General features: G+C 40.4%; 4 protein-coding genes across 4 annotated transcripts; 2 read left to right on the top strand and 2 right to left on the bottom strand.

The window, feature by feature from the left end:
- The first annotated feature begins 414 nt into the window (after positions 1 to 414).
- atad3 (ATPase family AAA domain containing 3) lies at positions 415 to 7537 on the top strand. The gene is made up of 16 exons (XM_055025640.1): positions 415 to 692; positions 1869 to 1945; positions 2681 to 2782; positions 2868 to 2927; positions 3014 to 3083; positions 3162 to 3327; positions 3409 to 3478; positions 4080 to 4235; positions 4326 to 4382; positions 4463 to 4588; positions 4668 to 4792; positions 4886 to 4937; positions 5864 to 5934; positions 6007 to 6174; positions 6692 to 6800; positions 6882 to 7537. The coding sequence occupies exons 1-16, from the start codon at positions 500 to 502 to the stop codon at positions 7266 to 7268; spliced, it is 1989 nt and encodes a 662-aa protein (XP_054881615.1). The 5' UTR covers positions 415 to 499; the 3' UTR covers positions 7269 to 7537.
- Positions 7538 to 9748: 2211 nt separating this feature from the next.
- Positions 9749 to 14185, bottom strand: ssu72 (SSU72 homolog, RNA polymerase II CTD phosphatase). The gene is made up of 5 exons (XM_055025653.1): positions 13913 to 14185; positions 13109 to 13252; positions 10964 to 11103; positions 10726 to 10844; positions 9749 to 10620 (listed from the first exon to the last, which is right to left on the bottom strand). The coding sequence occupies exons 1-5, from the start codon at positions 13990 to 13992 to the stop codon at positions 10519 to 10521; spliced, it is 585 nt and encodes a 194-aa protein (XP_054881628.1). The 5' UTR covers positions 13993 to 14185; the 3' UTR covers positions 9749 to 10518.
- Positions 14186 to 14913: 728 nt separating this feature from the next.
- Positions 14914 to 18238, bottom strand: fndc10 (fibronectin type III domain containing 10). Its single transcript, XM_055025648.1, has 2 exons — positions 17401 to 18238; positions 14914 to 17301 (listed from the first exon to the last, which is right to left on the bottom strand). The coding sequence occupies exon 2, from the start codon at positions 17243 to 17245 to the stop codon at positions 16313 to 16315; it is 933 nt and encodes a 310-aa protein (XP_054881623.1). The 5' UTR covers positions 17246 to 17301; positions 17401 to 18238; the 3' UTR covers positions 14914 to 16312.
- Positions 18239 to 19383: 1145 nt separating this feature from the next.
- On the top strand, positions 19384 to 21263 carry LOC129356046 (olfactory receptor class A-like protein 4). The gene is made up of 2 exons (XM_055025664.1): positions 19384 to 19473; positions 20202 to 21263. Exons 1-2 carry the CDS (start codon positions 19387 to 19389, stop codon positions 21198 to 21200), a joined length of 1086 nt encoding a protein of 361 aa, XP_054881639.1. The 5' UTR covers positions 19384 to 19386; the 3' UTR covers positions 21201 to 21263.

Genomic DNA, 21263 nt, shown 5'->3' with positions numbered 1-21263 from the left:
TTGATTTGCTCTCAAGTTAAATATTTTTTGTACTTTATTAGAAAACAGTGGACATACATTTATTTTTATATTGTTTCTGTAGTATTTTGTAGACACATTTTTTTTCTAAACTCGCATATTAAACACCAGGCTTCTACAGAATAATATATATTAAATATATATGTATATATGGAGTTTTGTATTTAAATGTGTGTCTGTCTGAGTAATAACTGACTGTCCAAGCATGGCACAGCCTGACGCAATCAGAAGAAAGTGTAATGTCCCTCGGCGGGTGCCGTACATGTTGTAGAGCGGACCTCCCTCTTTGCTCTGTCCAATTAAAACATAGAATACTCCCAGAGAGCCAATCGCGGTTGCCGTTCTTCCCCTGAACCTCCGCTACGCACTGCACATGCGCACTCTGTCTCAGCGTGTCACGCGTGTGGAGGAGGTGCGGTGACAGATCTGTAATCCTTCCTCGAAACCGGCAGAAACTGTGCTTTAATTCTCTCTCGGTACCATGTCGTGGTTGTTCGGACTGAACCGGGGCCAGCCCGAACCTCCCCCCGGTCTACCGGCCCAGCCACCGCCTCCTCCTCCGCCGACTGGAGGCTCCGGCGGCGGTGGAGATAAACCCAAGGACAAATGGAGCAACTTCGATCCCACCGGGCTGGAGCGGGCTGCCCAGGCGGCCAAGGAGCTCGACAAGTCCCGTGAGTGTTCCGAGAGGTTCGGGGTGGGTCGGCACAGAGCCGTGTGGATTTATTACATCTATAATAAAGCGAAAATGTGAAATATGTATATATATGCTCATGTGCATCCTGATCCATTCCGCTGTTCAACCCAAGTAATGCAACGGTCTGGATCAGAACAACATGCCTTTGTTGTCTGTTTTAAATTTATTTGAATTATTTTTAAGTATCTTTGTTCTGTGTAATAATTTTAATTTGTGCTGCAGATGAGATCTTGATGTCTATGGGGCTTTAACCTGGTTACATCAATAAAAATGAATTAAAATGTGAATAAAGATCAACATGTTCTTAGTTTAATTAGTGAATTTATACATTAATTAACAAAAATAAGCTTAAAATACGTCCACGTGTATTCAGTGAGAGTGAAAAGGTCACAACCTTGCAGTAGAGGTTGCTGCAGATGTTGTACCTTGAAGTAATGCATTACCTTTCTTACTGCACCTTTACCCCTAAAACATCTACGTACTTTATATAACAGACCATAACACTATGTAAGGTGGAAGAATATAATAAGAAAGCTGCTAAGTGTAGCATGCTTTTATACTCCAATCATAAATACAAGTAAATGCGATTAGAGCACTTAAAGTTGTACGCCAGTAAGAGTAGCACTACTTCAACTTATTTTTACTCAAGGCAAAAGTTTTCATTCAAGAAGTTTCTCAAGTAAGATGGAAGAAATATTGAATTTTTTATCATTTTCTAGGTGTGAATGAGGAAAATGACCTGGTATGAAGTAAACCTTAGTGATTCCAGGCATGTATTTTTAGTGTTGGATTCTCTTTTTTAAGTTCAAATATGCAGAAAGCCACCGTTAGTCCTACATTAAGCCATCAGTAAATCTGCTGTTTGGGTGTTACAGAGGTAAAGTTTTTATTTTCATAGATTTTTATACTTGGATATGAAACATGGTTGAATGATAATGGGTCCTGGTATATTTCAATACCACATTTTGAAAATATTAAACGGGTTCATTTGCCCCGAGTTATGTATTTGCAATGAACGTCTGTGCATTAGTTTGCTTTACAATTGATCTATTAAGCTACGATAATTAGCGATGGCACTGTGCAGATAATATTTGTGTTCATAGTAAGACATCCTCTGAATTTAGAGCAACTCTTTGCTGTTTTCCTCTGCCAGGTCATGCCAAAGAAGCGCTGGATTTGGCTCGGATGCAGGAGCAGAGCACTCAGATGGAGCACCAGAGTAAAATGAAGGTACAAAGACGCGTCATCTTTTAAGAGCAATAATATTATAAGATAATTTTGTTTGCAAATTTCCTTTGCTTTTTGATTTATTGTCACATTCAGAAGTTTCAGATCATCAAACAAATTTTAATATTAGATAAAAATATAAATCTGAAAGTTGTTTTAAACGACAGTTTCATTTATTAAGAAGAAAAGCTAAACAAACCAACTCGATCCTGTGTGGAACCTCATAAATTCCATCAAATATTTGTAAAAAAAAAGCTGATTTGTATGGCAGCCTTTCTTTTTATTTGGAGGAGTACATTGCTGCAGACAAACTCTGAGATTAATCTCATAAATGCTCTAGAAAAAGGACATTTGTGAGTTTCAAAAGTGGGAAATGTCCTTTAAAAGATTTACATTTATTTTATAAATTTGCTAGACAAAATAATTTGAGTTTGAAAAGTCTAAAATTATCTATAAAATATTCAGAAATTTTGACATTAAACTCAGACATTTTCTCAAAAATTGTAGAAAACTTCCAAAGGTCGAACATTTTTGATTTTCTGAGGCTTTTTCCTTTTTTCCCTCCAAAGTGCAGTCTTTCTAAGAGCTGTATTATTAAGATATATATGATGCCTAAAAATCTGACAAGGAAGGTGTGAAAAATGTGTCTTTCCTATCTTGAAAGTAACATAGAAAAGCCAAATTCTTGACTCTAATTGTGTGTTTCTGAAGATTTTCTTTGGGTTTTGACTTTAACAGGAGTATGAAGCAGCAGTCGAGCAGCTCAAAGGTGACCAGATACGCATCCAGGCAGAGGAGAGGAGGAAGACTCTGAATGAAGAGACGAAGCAGCATCAGGCGGTGAGAACTGTGTATTTTTTCACCTTGCTGCAATCAGGAGGTTGAAGACATTTGGCTACCATTTTGTTTTCTGTCTTTTCAATAGCGAGCTCAGTACCAGGATAAGCTGGCTAGGCAGCGATACGAGGAGCAGCTGAGGCAACAGGTGAGGCCCTCATATGCGAGCTCAGATAAAAACACTTTGGAGCGAGACGCCTAAACATCTGACCCATCTAATTTTCCACCTTACAGCAAATCCTGAATGAGGAAAACCTTCGCAAGCAGGAGGAATCTGTGCAGAAACAGGAAGCCATGAGGAAAGGTAGGATCCTCACTGCTCCGATCTCTTAAAACCTGCCGAGCTCAAGTTGATCGGGTCGCTGTGCCGCCGTTTGTACAGCAACAATCGAGCACGAGATGGAGCTGAGACACAAGAACGAGCTCATGCGCATAGAGGCGGAGGCGAAAGCCCGAGCGCGCGTGGAGAGGGAGAACGCAGACATAATCCGAGAGCAGATCCGACTGAAGGCGGCCGAGCACCGGCAGACCGTCCTGGAGTCCATAAAGTGAGTTTTAGTCAGGAACTGGGGAGCAGACAGGCGGACCTTGTTCAGGTGTTCTGACCGCTGGTGTGTGTTTACATTTAGAACTGCTGGCGCCGTGTTTGGAGAAGGATTCAGGGCCTTTGTGTCTGACTGGGACAAAGTTACTGCAACGGTACACATATTTCAACATCTGATGCAATATTAAATATATACATTATTTATTGAACTCTGATCCAAAACAGCATTTAGCTATTTAACCTCTCACAGTTAACTGGAACCAACTAACCAGCTCTTTGGTTACTTAGAAACAGCTTGAGTAACTTTACCAGTGGCAGTTTAATGTTTTGCTACTTTGCCTCACAACTGTTTAAAAAAAATAAATAGCATGGAGTGAAAACTGGATAAAACACAAAAAACTTAATAAAACTTGCAATAAAATGTCTCTTTTCTGGTAATTTTAAGACGTCCTTCTGGTGAAATTGCATCTTTATTCTGCTAATTTTATGACTGTAAATTAAACACAAATCCTCACAGTCTGACGTTTATACAGCAAAATCACAGAGGGGATGATTGAAATAAAAGCCACTTTTTGAAAATATTTTCTGACATTAACTTCTTTTGTTATTAAAGAAAGTAGGAAAATAGATTAAAACTGGATCTGATATGAATGACTTGTATATATTTTTATTTTTAAGCCCCACCATCCAGCCCAAGTTACTGTTTTTTTTTCTCATGTGTGTTTTCCTGAGTGACCTCTCCCTTTCCTCCACTAGGTGGCAGGCCTGACCCTGTTAGCTGTAGGAGTGTATTCAGCGCGTAATGCAACAGCAGTAGCAGGACGCTACATTGAGGCCAGGCTTGGAAAACCGTCTCTGGTGCGTGAGACGTCCCGGTTCACCGTGGGAGAGGCCATCAAGCATCCAGTCAAGGTGATGAAATTAACCCAGCATCGTTTACCTTAACTTTGTGAATCACCTCTCATCAGATTAAAAGAAAATCCTGAATCTATTGATGTTTAGACAGCAAAGCGCCTGAAAAGCAAACCTCAGGATGCGCTTGAGGGAGTTGTGCTCAACGTAAGTGGATTTCATGAGTAAATGCTGCTGATTTAAAATGTTGAAAGCTTTTGTAACGGTTGGATCTTTCCCTCCGCCAGCCTACCTTGGAGGAACGTGTGCGTGACGTCGCCATCGCAACGAGAAACACGAGGCAGAACAATGGCCTCTACAGGAACATCCTCATGTACGGCCCTCCTGGCACGGGGAAAACCCTGTTTGCTAAGGTACAGCTGGCACTTGAGAGTGGAAAACCTGGAGCTCAAACATGTGTACTTAAGATCAGCTGTTGTGTGTGTGGAGTAGAAGCTGGCAATGCATTCTGGGATGGACTACGCTATCATGACCGGTGGTGATGTAGCACCCATGGGTCGGGACGGTGTGACCGCTATGCATAAAGTTTTCGACTGGGCCAACACAAGCAGACGGGGGTACGCTGCTAAAGAAATACAGATTATTACAATGTTGTTCAGGGGTTTAATTTCCCAGAGAATAAAATAATCCAACACTCGTTTCTTTGACAGGCTGCTGCTTTTTGTGGATGAAGCTGATGCTTTCCTTCGCAAAAGAGCCACTGTAAGTTTTTCCATCGCTTCAACTTTTCCACAGTTTGTAATTTTACAGCAACCAACGCTGGCATGATAATTGGGATTTTTGTTTTGTATTCTGATGATTAATCTCACAAGAAAAATGGCACATTCTGTAGATTTTATTTAACCCCTTAACTTTTTTATATAATAATATAAATGCATCAAAAATCCATGGCACACTTTCCAGGTTTTCATTCATAGCTAAAGTTAATTATTTTTAAGACTGGACCAAATGGCAGGAAAATGTATCACGATTTGAGCGTTTCATGTCGGTCAATATAAATGATTATTTATTTGTTCTGAATATCTGAAACATGCCCAGTCTAGTCGTGTGACTAGACTGGGCACCAGTTTTCACTTCACGGCGTTGTTTTTTAAATTTTTAAGCAGGCAGAAGCACTGCTAAAAAAATTAGTGCAGTTTGAAGCAAAACCTCAAACTGCTGCTGCGCAACTTCCTCAACAGGTTGTTGCTAGGTAACCAAAGAGTGAGTGAGTTGCTAGGTAACCAAAGAGTGACTGAGTTAGTTGATTCCACCAACATTGTGAAGCTAGCTTTGAGAGGTTGAGCGGCTAAAGGCTTTCTTTTTGCCTACAACTCCCAGAATTCTTTATGGTTCTGGAGTAAGTGGAAATTATAGAAAATTCTATTGCACGTATTGATAATGATTTATTGCGATATACATATTGTTACTGATCCAGCCCTACATTATCGTTTCATAGTTGTGTATTTACATAAAGTCCCTTGAAAATAAATTGAGGTTTGGGTTAATGTAAGCAACTTACAGGGGTGTGAATACATTTGCAAGATATTTCATATCATAGCTTAAATGTTGGGAGATTCCTGTGGTTAGTAGGAGGCAGTAATGTAGAGGATGTTACAATTAATCACCTTTTACTCTTGTCTTTGTAGGAGAAGATCAGTGAAGACCTCAGGGCCACTTTGAATGCCTTCCTATATCGCACTGGAGAACAGAGCAACAAGTAAATTTGTTTCTCTCACAGGTTTTGACCTTCTACCAACATGATTAAAGTTTCATTTCTCCTGTACTGTAGGTTCATGTTGGTGTTGGCCAGTAACCAACCCGAGCAGTTCGACTGGGCCATCAACGACCGAATAGATGAGATAGTGAATTTCGCTCTGCCGGGTCTGGAGGAAAGGGAGCGACTGGTGCGATTGTACTTTGACAAATACGTACTGGAGCCGGCCACTGGAGGGCGACAGTAAGTACCGTCATTAAACAGCGCAGTTAAGTGGCAATTAGTGAGATTACGATTAATAGTCGATCAGTGGTTTATTAGATTAAAACTAATTCCAAAAGATTCACAAATAACATCAGCTTCAACCTTCTTTTAGTTGTAGTTTGGCCGCCATCCAGCAGAGGGCGCCGCTGGTCCCCATTAGGTGAAGCAACTCACAAAAACAAAGATGGCGGCAGTGTCTCAGAAAGAAAAGGACGAACTGTCCAAAAAGATTCTGTTGTGGGATGCAAATGCCACTTTTGCAGTTATGTGTTGAAGATTAAACACTGGATTTGCTCCAAAAGTTATTACCTTAACATCGCTCATTCAGCCGTAGCCCTTTATGTTGTGGAAAGTCAGTGGAACCTCTTGATAAAACAGAAAATGGCTGCTTAATTAATTAATTAATGGTTAGTCGATAAGTTCAGTCAACCTTCAATGGACTAATTAATGGATAACTTGCGTCCCTAATCAGTGCGTGCTTTGTGTTTCTGTGAAGGAGGCTGAAGCTCGCCCAGTTTGATTATGGCAAAAAGTGTTCAGAGATCGCCAAGAGGACAGAGGGCATGTCAGGAAGAGAGATCTCCAAGCTGGGTGTGGCCTGGCAGGTACGCTTCCCTCAACCATTGTGGATCATTTTTCTTCAAAGTACAACATCTGAAGAAAATAATCATTTCTTTCCTCTCCAGGCTGCAGCGTACTCCTCTGAGGACGGCGTCTTGACGGAAGCCATGATCGACGCTCGGGTGGACGACGCCATCAAGCAGCACCATCAGAAGATGGACTGGCTCCGTGCCGAGGAGGAGGCAGCGAAGAGCCTCACGCCTCCGCCTGCTGGGGCCGGAGCTGCCATAGGGAAGATGGGTTTCACTCTCCCTCTGAAGGAGACGCCTCACGCTCAGGAGGTCATCGCTCCAGTCTTTGAAATAAACACACAACCGGAATCAGCAGAGGCCAAACGTGGGAACTCAGATGCTGCAGAAACAGAGTCTAAAAAAACAGAGGATGGTTTAACCGAACCAGGAAAAGAGGAGAAGACCGGCTCCTCTCCTCCTAAAGATGGAACCCCAGTCTGAGTTATAACAGGACTGTCTGGATTAGAAAGATGAGCGCTCTGGTCTGAGACTTCCTGTGATAGATGGTCGAACTGAGACAAGATTAGTTTACGGTTGGGAGAGATAATTAAGTCTTCGTAACACAACTGATGCCTGAATCTTTAATTTTCATATGAAATGTATACAGTGTAAACAAGCAGTTTATGTAGAAACAAAACCATGTGTTTGTCATTATACTATTATGAATGTTGTCCACAGTTTCTCTGTAAGAATGATTAAAACCTTTTTCTAACAAGAAACGCTTCTGTTTCCATGTGCAAATAATATTTTTGAGCCACTGCAACTAAATGATAAATACAGCTCCAGAGGACCCTTTACATCACATGCAATCATTCATCCATTCACATACTGATAGTGAATGGATGAATGGTTGCTGTATACACAGCATTTAACAATCAGCTGTGTGGAGGATGAGAGTTCAGTGATTAGCTGCATATCTAAGTCAAGCTGGACAATATGGCTGACATCTGGATCCTGATGTAAGGGTTTCACATCAGTTAATACTGATTTAGTTTTTGTTTCAAATATCTGAAATACTGTCAAACTGGTGACTTTTTAGCCGCAGTTTTCATTCCACACCATTGTTGTTTATTAATATTTATTATTGTTATTATTAAGTAGTTACCAGACATGGTGGTGAAACTGCTGCTGCCAGCTAACAGGTAGCTGCTAGGTAACCAGAGAGCGCGTGAGTGTTAGCTGTTGCTACTCGCCTAGCTTAGCTAGCCTTGAGACGTTGATCGCTTTTCCTCTGCCTACATCCCCCAGAATGCTGTGCGGTTCTGAATCGGAGTTCATGAAAGTTATCGAAGATTCTGCTTGCTATTGTTATTGATCAATTTTGCATTTTGAAATTGGATTGTGGAATTAGAACCTGTTTTATTTATTATTATTATTATTATTATTATTATTATTATTATTATTATTATTATTATTATTATTATTATTATTATTATTATTATTATTATTATTATTTATGTCATAGTATCCATCAAGGTTGAGTGTTGGAACCAAAATCATTTATTTTAAGTGCCAATAATAAACGCAAAGTGTCCCGGATGTTCAAATTGGTTCCTTTGTATTTTTTTTTTTTTTTTTTACTTTTTATGCTCTGGTTATGATTTGTGTGGAATGATGTAGCTTTATTTTCAAACAAACATATTAAATCTAAATAAAAGTAAAATTATTTTATTTGTACTTTGATAAATACACAAACAATTCAAATAAGTGGAATTATTATTGAAAGCCTCAATGAAAACAGATTTCTAATCACAGAAGGTGTCAAACTCCGGTCCTGGAAGGCTGGTGTCCTGCAACTTTTAGAAGCACCTCTGTTGCACCACACCTGAAAAGAATAATTATTTCATTAGCAAGGCTCTGGAGAACTAATCTACACAAGGAGCAGGTCAGTAAGTCATTTCATTCCAGTGTTTTGTACTTGAGGTACATCTAAAAACTGCAGGACACCGGCCCTTGTGGACTGGAGTTTGACACCTGTGCGAGCAGATGACTGATATACGAGATATTTAGTCCATTTCTATTTATTCAGTGGATGAAAACTAAAAGATCCCACAAAATATGCATCTGTGTGTTGAGTAACACAGTAAGGAGGTGGAGTAAATGTTGCCATCTGCTGGCTTTCCTTAGAAAACTTTTTAATTAAGTTGAATAAAATGACAGAGCTTATAGAGAACTGGGATCAATTGGAACGCATGTGTGATTGAATTGAAATTATTTTTTGTAAAGTGCCTCTATACAACATTTGTTGTCAGTTAGCGCAATATAAATGGGCTAAATTTAATTGAATAGTGATTAAAAATGTAATTTATTTCAGTAATAAGTTCACTAAGTGAAGCATGTTTTATATACAACTTACAGAGATTGATCTTTTCAATCCTTTATTTCTGCTTATTTAGATTTTCTGCTTATGGCTGATAAAAACACGACACTTAAAATTAGAATATTACGTCTGGATCCCGAGATCTGAACAAATGTCCAGTTTTTCAGCTCATTTGTGACCCAGCCTGTTTTCATCTGGTTTGAATACCAGAACTGAAAGTCATTTTGTTGTTGCAGCTTTAAGAGTTCGATTGGTTCAATAAGTCCATTAATCTGCTGTTCACTTAGTCGGAATTTCTTCTTCTGTCGGAGTCGACATTAACGCACACAACTCGATCAGAGTTGTGAAAGTTTACCTTTTCCTGACTGTAGGTAAAAATCAAGATTACCAACATGCTGAGATAGAAAATAATTTGAAGACATTCGGTAATTTCATGTCTTCACTGGACTACAACTGAAATCTGGAGGATAAGAAAAAGGTTGAGCAAAAATTACATGTACGTTCCCCCCACAAAGTGACAAACGTGTTAATCTAACAGTCTAGGTCTTAATGGCAGCTCCAACTTTCAGAAATCAGAGAAAACGCAATAAAAGACAGTCAGTAAAACATATTACATGTCTCCTTTAGTAGATTCATATGTACATACAGAAAAATCAGGCACTCAAGAGTTGAACTTGCAGTTTGAAAATAATTACATTGCTTCAATTCTTAAACATTTACAAAAAAAATACTATGCCCTGAAAGACAGCATTTCAGAGTTTAAATATAAATCAGCACATTATAATGAAACCCACCGCAGGAGCACCTCTGAGATGTCTTGTTTGGTTATTCATCACTAGCCCACCCTCTTTAACTTAATTCAGATTATCTACAACACACTGGCGCACAAATAACATATACAGTTCAATCAATGTTTCTCCTGTGTAAACACATGTACACGGTCTCATACCAAAATTAAAATTCTCATATTAAAACAAAAAATGCAATTTAAAATTAAACAAAGGAGCGTAAATGTGCTCTATTCAACAACAAAGAACAAAAAAATGAGAGAGGGCCATAGGGGAGCTGCGGGTCGTGGCTCTCCCTGAGGAGATGTGGTCGAGTGATTCCATTTTGGGTCAGGGGAGGACCGCGGCCGAACCCTGATCTAGAGGAATAAAGGCATAATGAGAGCAGCGAGTCCAACCTCTGCAGAGAGGAACAGCCCATCATAACCATCACTTCCAGTAGCTCTCGATCTTTAGGTCCTGACCCAAAGCGTTGAGCTGCTCTGCACCAATCATCAGGAGAATACGCAGCCTGCTTCTCCTTATTCTATCGACTGATTGCTTGGGGTCTGGGTGTGTGTTTATTGCAAACTTGTTTCATGTGTCAGTAGAAGCAGACGGTGTGGAGAAAAGGCCTGTTGCTCTTGTCCTCAAACTCCTGCAGGAGCTCGTCGATTTCGTTCTCCATGTCGTCTGTGTGCTGGATCTGATGTAGACGGACACAACTTAGACCAACTGATAACAGGCTGGTTGAAAGTTTTAATAAACTGTATATTTGATGGTTGAAGAAAATTCTGAATTAGATACTTACACACTGACACAACTCGCAAATGAGGAAGGCTCCCAACGTGGCCTCCTCGTGGTTGTCCTGAATATCTACATTGATTACATGAACTGGTTGTAACGTCTCCTGCTCTCTTGAATTCAAATCTAGAAAAACAAAAACAAGTCAAAATGCAATCTTTTTTTAAGACCGCAGAGGAAATGGTTTGTAAAGAGTTCTAAATAACAATATAGTCAGTGATTTGACATTTAATAAACAATCTCACCCTCCAGGACTTGGTCATAGACTCTCTCTTCACAGGTTATGACCAGGTCGAATTTATCCTTGCACAACTGAAAGCGCTCTGGTTTTGCTTTGATGCGCTTGTTGCGGTCCAGCATGTGTAAGATCCCGTTCTGTGTATATCTGATAGGCGAGGAAGTCAAGGAAAACAGCAGCAGCCACAAAAACAGAGCAAAATCACCTCCTCCCAAAGCTACACACACAAATTATTGTTTTAAAAACCACGAGTCTACTGCTATTCAGAGAAAAAGGGAAAAATGCTTTTGAATAGAGAAAGAATAGAGAAAACAGCGCCCTCTGGTGGTGACATCAATAACTAGTCCACAATTTAAAAATACTGGACTTCCTGTGAAATAAAGTTTAGACAACTGTCGCCATTCTGAAGAGTTTTAATTAAAAATCAACATTTTCAATACGTCATTTTTCTCTCCATCTTCTACTTACAGGTAAAATTTTTTTATAACTATATCACAATCTTCCTACTGCATCACAAATCAGGTGTTTGCTACATTGCACGAGGTTCATAGGATGTTTGGCACCTTCTAGTCGAGAACTCAGAAAACAAATGAGGTTTCAGTGGTTTAAAAATGTGGACAAGAAGGGAAACAGTTTAATCTTCCAGCTCCCAAACACTAAACCAGAGATCTTCAACTAAAGCCCTCAAGGTCTGAGGTCTTACAACTTTTATCTCTGCTTCAACCCACCTGAGGGAATTAAAGAGGTCATCAGGAGGACTATGGAGAACTGGACTGCATACTGAAAGGTGGTTTATGCATTTGGTTCTGGTGTGTTGGATCCAGAAAACACCTAAAAGCTGCAGGACCCCGGATCTCAAGGACTGGAGTCAAGACCCCTGATCTAGGTCTTCAGCACAATTAAAAGGAATAAATAAAAAATACAAAACCTTCACAAAATAATTGCTTTTTAAGGTGACATTTTGAACCTTTATAACCTAAATAGTTTAAAAGTGGCTTTTCCAAATATGCTTTAGGTAATCCCAGAAGTTAGCCAAAAATCAGAGGATCAATTGTCAAAAAAATAATAAAAAATTCCTTATTTCATAATCTTTTTACTTTATGAAATGATGCATTTAAATATTGGAGAGCAGAATACAGCTCATGATTACACATGAGCAAAGAAAACAGCAAAAAAACTAGAAGTTTCAATTTTTGATGCTTTACATTTTGAAAATCCTTTATTCTGCAAATCCTTTTTTATCTTTAAACCTTTTATAGTCTCTATAAGCTTTAAGGATGCTTGTTACAGCTGACCCAAAATAGCCAATCACTAAATAATTTCCATTCTATGACGAGAAGATCTATTAATTTGAGCCTGAACACTTCAAATTGCCACACTTTCAAATTAATTTTATCAAATTTTTAAATAAACTGCTTTTGTAGGTCAGAAATTTAGATTGTTTTAAAGTCATGGGCATTAAATTATTCTGAGGCAAAGGGACTAAGTAAAAATGAAAGCATCAAGAAATGCAGAACAAATCCTATTTTTTTTTCTCCACATAATTAAGGTTTTTCCAGAAAACTTACCCAGAATTACTTACCATTAAGCTAAACTTTACCCCAAATATACAGTTTACATTTACACTACAGCTTTAAACATGAGTTTTCATAGGACTTCACATCTGTATGGTTCAGTTTTCCAGCATCATAGCTGCAACCCACAAGGCTCTTTTTTTTCCTCTTTCTACTCACCAGGCAGAACCAAGGCACCAGAAACTGATCATGGTGCAAAAAAACTCAAAAATAAAAAATGAAACCGGGTTTAAAAACACAAACACATAATATATATATATATATATATAAAAAAACAAACAAATAGAAAAATGACAAACAGGTTACTATTGCCAGCAAAATCCACTTACTGTTCTAATGCACCTGCTGATTGCAAGGTTATTTCACACCTTATTTTACAACCATGTGTCAAACATTTTCAGACTGCGTCTGATTTGAGGAGCTCCCATTGTTTGTGCTGTCCCAAGACGACCACCTAGCCAAACTCCAAACAAACAATACCATCCATGTAAGACTTTCAGATGGGTCATGTTTACTTAGGTGTGTGTGTGAGAAAGAGAGAGAGAAAGAAAGGAAAAAAATGAGTGCGAAGGGGATACAGTTCCTTGTCCTTTCGGACCAAGTCGTTGTACATCTGTTCATAAGTTGTTTTGAAGTCATACACATTAGGTTTATCCGGGGATGGACCAGGTAGCTTCACATGAGACCCAGTCCCAAATGATCGGACGTCAAATCCACGTTTGCTGTAAAAAAGGAAAGGACAAGAGAATAAATACAATATTAAAATTCATTTTGCCAGCAAGATAAGTGATCATCCTATTGTAGTCAGTTTTTGATTAGAGTGTAGAAGTCCTTATTCCCATGCTTTAATAAAAAATTTAAAAAAACTTCCTTTTTTTATTGTAAAACAAATAGCGTCCACTCTGAACGCAAACTATTCCTATTAAAAACACACAAGGGCATGAAACTCCTCAGATCGTGTTATGAAAAAGCTGAATGACCGGAGTTGCACAACTGCAGTTCTTCTTCTGGAAGACTTCCGTCCAGGGGGCGCTGTTGTCAACATGTGAAGCCAGGGGGGAACCGATCTAATCACTAAGGCCTTGCGTTTTAAAATCCATGCGTGTTTTTTTTTTTTTTTTTTAAGAGGAAAAATCAGTGCGGTTGTTTCCTTCAACCAGCACATGCGAAGCCGTGTAAGCAGGGTGTGTTCAGGGTGAGCTACACCCTCGGCGGGACACTCCAGAAGTGAGAGTCCATTGTTAGAGAGCGATAAAGGCCTGACGGACCGACACCGCGTCGGCACGGGCTGTGACCGGCTGGGAAACCCCCTCCACACAGCACAGGTTCACTTGGAGTTGGTTTTCTTGTTCTGTCTCGTCTTCCTGGCGGGTCGTCTTTACCTGAGGATATTGTGCGCTTCCATACTGCGGTTCTGGTTGCTCGAGCAAACAACCGCTACACGCAGCGGCTGGCTCGGCATTGCGACTCTCCGGCTGAGACTAACTAACACCAGCGGTCAGAAACTAAAGCCTAGTGGTTCTTTTGGTTCCTGTGAGGAAAAAACATAAACAATAAACCCCTATAGTAAGTTAAACGGCACGGCGTTTCAACTATGAACACCGTCAGCGCCGTTCCCGTTCTTTTGAAGCAGGAAGTTAAAATGGCGGAAGCAGAGACGGTGAAAACGGCTTTATAAGGTGATGTCATCGGGGGGCGGAGCTTCGCATGACGTCAGTAAAACATATGTTATCCAAATACTCCTTCATTGTTATTGAAAAGTAGAAGTACTTAAGGTGAAAAAGTCATTAGATGAATTCAATACACGCAGAATTATTTATTTTTAATAAATATTTATTTTTAATAATTATTAAATAATGACAAATGAGAATAGTACTTTGAAACATGTTACCTACGTGAGCATCGCTGCAGATCGTGCATACCATTTCATGATACCATTATTTACTGCTGGTTTTGTCTTTCAGATGGTTAATGGTCCTAGCCACAAAGCAAAATTAGTTCAGGAATGGTTTAAGGAGCACAACAGTAAGTTTATGGAGTTGATTTAGCCTCCATATTTCTAAGATCTGAATCTAAGATCTTGAGCTACTGTGGGATGAACTAAAATGTAAAGTCCAATCCATAAAGAAACCTGATTGCAACTTATAGGATGTAAACTCTCTACTATCAATATCTTGGTGCTTAATGCCACATCACACCTTCAGTAATCTGCAAGAATCAAATGTGTTTCAAGACCTTCCTTTTCAATAAATAAGTTGTGAGATAATGAGTCCTCTGTTTTTTTAAAGTATTTTTCAGAACCTTCAGAGTAGATTTCAGTTCCAGGCCTCAAGCTGTTCTTTCTTGATGCTGGTTAATGTTCTTGTCCAGGTATTTTTAGCACTCAATAGAAGATATTTTTATTTGACCTGGATGGCACAAGACGTCGTCACATGCACACACCCAACTACACAAGAAAGAGAACAATAAAGACAGCTGTGTGATATTAAAAGGTACCCCACAGTTTTTTATTTGCAGTCAGCGGGACAAAAAAAGGGATTCTAGCTAAAAGACGTTTGGCACAGAATTCAGAGATTGCACACAGTTTTCTATTGCCCTTCACAGATTGTACAAACACTGTATGTAAACCTACAAGCAGAAACCAGAGATGACTGAATAAATCAAACTTAGGTTATATTTCTTTCTTTCCCAACATAAACACACTCTCAGATTTATGTACCCTAAGCCATTTATTGAGGCTGTTTGTATTGCTGTAGAAATGCAGCCTGATGGCACACCAGAGACAATCTGGAGCAACAAAATGACACAGTAAACTCACATACTAAAAACAGTTTCTCAGTAATTTTGGTTCAGTGCACCCTGGCAGAGGTTAAAAAGGCGTGTTATTTGCAGAGCCACAGCAAAATTGTGCTTCAATTTGGTTGTAAAATGATGAGGTGCTTCTTAATACATTAGATTATTATGGATATTTTGATGTTTTAGTAAATCAAAGTCATTTACAGATTTATTACTCGTAGATTGTTGTGTCATTAGTGGTTAGTTCTGTTTACTTTGATGATGACTTACAGCAAATAAAAACTCAAATTTCAATGAGAAAACTTTGATTTCACAGAAAGCCAAAATAAAGGGATTTTTAAATTATTGTCTCCCATGCATTTGCTGACCAATCAAGCCCAGTAAGATTATGATAATTTAACCAGTTTTTGGCAGAGTGGGGAGGTGAAAGGTCCTGGAACCTGTTAGCATAAGGAAGCATAAAGTACTCTGACATTTCCTGGCATGGCTGTGCTGTGGAAACTTCACACCGGATTCAAAACAGCTTTAATTTGGAGTTTCCTCGTTCTTCCTCCAGGTATTATTTTAAAGAAATTAGGAAAAACTAAGCAACAGTCTAGTCTCTGTTTCAATCCTGGATTTGTGTGGTGGCTCTTCTGAGTCCGATCCAAACTCTCAAATTGGTGAGCTTCACCATCTTCTCAAGGCTGAAGTTGTCGTCGATTGTGTTTCTTCCCCCCACCAAACTTTCCATCAATATTCTTAGATGGTATTTTGTGAATAGCATGCTTGTTTAGGAAATACTTCTTGCGGCTTATCCCTATTTTCCAGGACATTTTGGGTTTTATTAGCTGTTTGCCATTATCACCAACATTAGTTTCTCTTTTTTTCCGAATTAAATTGCCTTTCTAATGTATAAAGAAGCACCTGCGCTGTGCGCTGAACAATAACTACCTTGTAACGACGACTGTGGGAACCTGGTGTGTTTATTTATCTTATTTAGGCCGTCAGTGGCGTGAGTGAGTGCGGTAGGAGTAGGAGTGCTGTGTCGTGGGGCTCATGATGTTTTCTGTAATGTAGGCCACCAGCAGACAGATGATCACCAGCATCACGCAGATTGCGCCCCCTACCGCCGTCATGGCGATCACAATGTCCTGCATCCCTGACGGCGGCAGCGTGAACTCCACGCAGTCCCGCCGCTCCGCTCTCCGGCGCGGGCCGGACCGGGCCGGGGTCCGCAGGCAGATCCGGTACGGGATGTTCTCGTGCAGCTCGGGCATCATGAAGTCCCTGCATCCCGCCGCCAGCTGCACGCCGGCGCACTCGAACTGGGTGTAGCTGCCGTTCCACCAGCAGCTCAGCTCGAACCCGCCGCGCTGGTGGCGGCGCTCACCGAACACCGAGCGCGGCGGAGGAGTCACGTGTGAGCCAGAACCAGCAGGCTGCTCGGGGGGGCTCTGTTCCGTCTCGTTGTGGCTCCACTGCAGCAGCACGCTGCCGTTGGTGAGCAGGTTCGCCACCAGGTTCCCCAGAGTCACCTGCGTCCTGCAGTCCTCCTGGTTGCACCTGAACCCGAACAGCGTGCGTCGAAAACAAAGCTGCCCCCAGATGCCCCCCTCTATCACCCTGTAGGCGCAGATCGGTGCCGCCTCCTCATCTGGTTTCGGTCTCAGCGCGCTGACAGAGAAATTACTGCTGCTGTCTTTACTCTGAAATGATGGCCTGCTGTCATGACTCCGGTTGTTATTCCTGCCTCTCCCCTCGGATGCTGCTGCTGCTGCTGCTGAGGATGAGGATGAGGACGTTTGGTGTGTTAATGTGGAGACCAGGAGGGCCGACAGGGCGAGCAGAGATGCTCGGCGGTGGCTCGTCATCTCTCGTCCTCTGGTTGAATTATTTTCGTTCACAGTGGACCGCCGGATGGGCGATGGCACAACCATCCGAGCCGAGGTCTGCCATAGAGATCACTTCTTCCTCTTCTTCTTTTTACTCCCATCTGAAGCAGAAAACGCATTTGGTGCATTTAAAGCGATCTCGCATGAATAAGGCGTTTAGAAATCAGATCAAAGTGACTCCTTGTGTGCAAACCACTTACGTGTTTCTGCAGGACAGCGGAGCCGCTTTCTCCTTCCTGTCTGGCTGGACGTAAATGGCTTTGATGCCCGTTCGAGAGAGCGCACGTGAAGGAGCGCTCGCCGTAGCGTGCGTGCTGGAGAGCGTGGGTGCGTGCGTGAAATATTTGGAGTCATCAGCAGCAGTTGGATGATGAGTCATCGTCCCACTCAGTGCTCCAGGTGTGGATCAGATCCTGAAAACGCAGCTGGGGGAAAAGCTGTTGCTCTTCTGGACGAATATAAGCTGTGATTTGAGCCATTATGGTGTTAAAAGAATTTCAAACCATCTGAGGAGAACATGTTCATCAGACCCTGAAAAACGTTCGACTCGTGTATGTCTCAATAAAGGTTCAGTCCGTTTCCTATCAATATGCCAGAGTTTAGAGCGATGCGCGGTCCCGCCACTGGGCGCGCATTTCTCTGCAGGTACGCATGTCTGAAACCCAGCAATACTTGAATATATTTCAATATAAACTGCTACATTATCTCTGCTCACTCATTTCAAATATTATTGAAATTCCAGTCCTGCTCTGCATTTAGCTCCATCCATCATAATGCTTCCACCACCATGTTTTAGAGATGATGTGCAGTGTTAGTTGTGCAAATAGGTTAAAAAAAGAGAGTATTTTCTTGCTGCATCAGCTCTTTCCTCGGGAGGAAATCTTTGCTGCTCTTTAATAACAACCTCTAATGGAAATATTTACACTTTGGTGAAATGCTTCATCGCTCTCTCCTTCAGTGCTTAAGATTATTCCATGACGTCATCACCGTGTCCCACTGGAAGCTCAGTGAATGATTAGTACCAAGGGAGAGAATGAAAGGCTGATTAAGATGAAAAAATGCTGAATTTGTTTGTTTACTTCCTGGACCTGTGAGATGAAGGTTGATGGTGTGCATGACTGAATTCATTTCTCTCTTTACTCTTGAACTGAATAAATACAAATAAATAGAGAAACAAAGAGTCTGTACATTATATATAATAAATAGTGTGGATCTTTGTGGGACGGATTGAATGTTGAGCGGAAGCAATATTAAAACATAACTCAGTTTAATATAAGATATAAAAAAGTCATTTTCGAATGGTAAAATGGTGGAGGACGAATGATGATTCTATCTATCTATCTATCTATCTATCTATCTATCTATCTATCTATCTATCTATCTATCTATCTATCTATCTATCTATCTATCTATCTATCTATCTATCTATCTATCTATCTATCTATCTATTTATCTATCTATCTATCTATCTATCTATATCTATCTATCTATCTATCTATCTATCTATCTATCTATCTATCTATCTATCTATCTATCTATCTATCTATCTATCTATCTATCTATCTATCTATCTATCTATCTATCTATCTATCTATCTATCTATCTATCTATCTATCTATCTATCTATCTATCTATCTATCTATCTATCTATCTATCTATCTATCTATCTATCTATCTATCTATCTATCTATCTATCTATCTATCTATCTATCTATCTATCTATCTATCTATCTATCTATCTATCTATCTATCTATCTATCTATCTATCTATCTATCTATCTATCTATCTATCTATCTATCTATCTATCTATCTATCTATCTATCTATCTATCTATCTATCTAAAGGATAGGATTAAATAAGTTACTTATGCTCATTATCAAAATGTAATCAAAAGATTATATTTGAATAGTGACTGAATATTTTTGAATTAAACAGAAATAGAGTGAACTAAATAGATAAGTACTATTAGTTTTTACTTTGCGATTAAACCTGTTGATGTAGCAGTCCTGTTGGTCTGTGACACATGGGACATGTTGATGTTTTTTATTAAATGGACTGTGAGCACGGTCAGCAGAGATTTATCATGTGTGATGGATTTGATCATTTGTCTGTATGAACACATATAAAACAGTCCGGCACTCTGTGTGACCCCTCAGACCTGTGATTGAAAGGAAAGGATGACGCCATGTCAAAGATTCTCATGGTAGATGCTATTTTGTTTGGCCTCTTGGTTTTCTCTGGGATTTTGGGAAACATCTTGGTCATCCATGTGGTGAGAGATTAAATATCTTTTTAATGTATGAGTGGATGGTTTTTACACAAAATCTCACCAGGCATTTTTGTTTTAATTTCTAGTGAAAATAGCTCAGCACACTTTAAATAAGATAAAACAAGAAACCTTTCAGTAATATATAGCAGCTCGTTTTGAGGCAATAATTTGTTAATATTGATGAAAAACTATTTTTTCCACTGGATTTTTTAAAACTTAAATCAAGGTCGCATACAGCTCTGGAAAAAAATAAGATACCGCTTAAAATGATCAGTTTCTCTGATTTTACTCTTTATATTCATATGTTTGAGTAAAATGAACATTGCTCTTTTATTCTATGAACTACTGACAACATGTCTCTGAAATTACAAGCAAAAATGTAGTATTTATTTACAGGAAATGAGAAATGGCCAGAATAATGAAAAAGATGCAGAGCTTTCAGACCTCAAATAATGCAAAGAAAACAAGATCATATTCATTTAGAAACAACAAATTTAATGTTTTAACTCAGGTCTGAAATCAATATTTGGTGGAACAACCAGGAGGTTTTCAGTGGGGTTCAGTGCAGTGGGCTCTTATTTCCTTCTGGAGCCGAATCTTTCTGAAAAGTTACTTCTAAGTTAGTTTTGTTTTATTTCGGGAGTACTAAGATATTTGCTTTAGGAACCAGACTAAAATAGGTTTGTGTTTTTTCTGTGATTGACTTCAATCTGTTGTATTTCTCCACTCAGGTGTTTCAAAGTGCTTTGGAGAATCCGTCTCGGAGACTCTCTCCCTCCGACACCATCTTAGTCCACCTGTCGCTGGCCAACCTGCTCACCTCTCTTTTCCGCACCGTTCCCATATTCGTGTCCGACCTGGGCCTGGACGTGTCCCTGTCTCCGGGCTGGTGCAGGATCTTCATGCTGCTGTGGGTGTGGTGGCGAGCCGTGGGCTGCTGGGTGACGCTGACGCTCAGCATCTTCCACTGCACGACCCTGAGGCGACAACATGTGACCTTTGGACCTCTAACTCTGCAGAGGGAGCGGCGGCGGGTGTGGGTGGTGTTGGGACTGGTGTGGGGTGCTAACCTGGCCTTCTCAATCCCGGCGCTGTTGTTCACCACTCACATTGAAAGCAACGCCACCGTGGAGCTGATGGTGATCAGCTGCACCACACGGCCTCTGCTGGGCTGCGCCTGGAAGTTCCCCAGCGACCAACAAGGATCGGCCTTCGCATCCACTTCTCTTGCGCTCAACGAGGTTCTGCCGCTGGTTGTGATGGTCTTCACCAACTTGGTAACCCTTCACTCCCTTGCTAAACACATGCGAGCCGTTACCTCGGACTCAGGAAGCCACGGGGAGTTGGAGAAACACGTGTCCACTGAGCGTAAGGCCGCTCATGTAATCATGTCTCTGGTGTCGCTCTTTGTGGTCTGCTGGGTTCTGCAGGTCGCCGCGGTGACCTACTACAACTATGATGGCGGGCATCACGCCGAGGGGCTGCTAACCGTGGCCCACTTCTCTGCTTCGCTGTTTGTGGGATTCAGTCCGCTTGTGGTGGCTCTGGGACATGGGAAGCTGAGGAGGAAAATCAGGAGCTTGATTCTGGTGTGGACCAACATCCCTCACAGCCAGGAGACGGAAAGTGGAAAAAAAACCCCCGAAACGAGCAGAAAACAAACCAGTTTTGTTGCTCAGAAAGAGGTTAAGGTTAAAAAGGTCAAAGACAAAGTTATACCACAAAGATAGTGAAAAGTAAAATATTTCTTTCTTCACTGAATAAATCAAGAATCATATAATTTTTAATTCCTT

This window comes from Poeciliopsis prolifica, unplaced genomic scaffold (assembly GCF_027474105.1).
Source record: "Poeciliopsis prolifica strain line A6 unplaced genomic scaffold, Auburn_PproV2 SCAFFOLD003, whole genome shotgun sequence".
Taxonomy (NCBI): Eukaryota; Metazoa; Chordata; class Actinopteri; order Cyprinodontiformes; family Poeciliidae; genus Poeciliopsis; species Poeciliopsis prolifica.
This window is presented reverse-complemented; position numbering and strand designations above follow the sequence as displayed.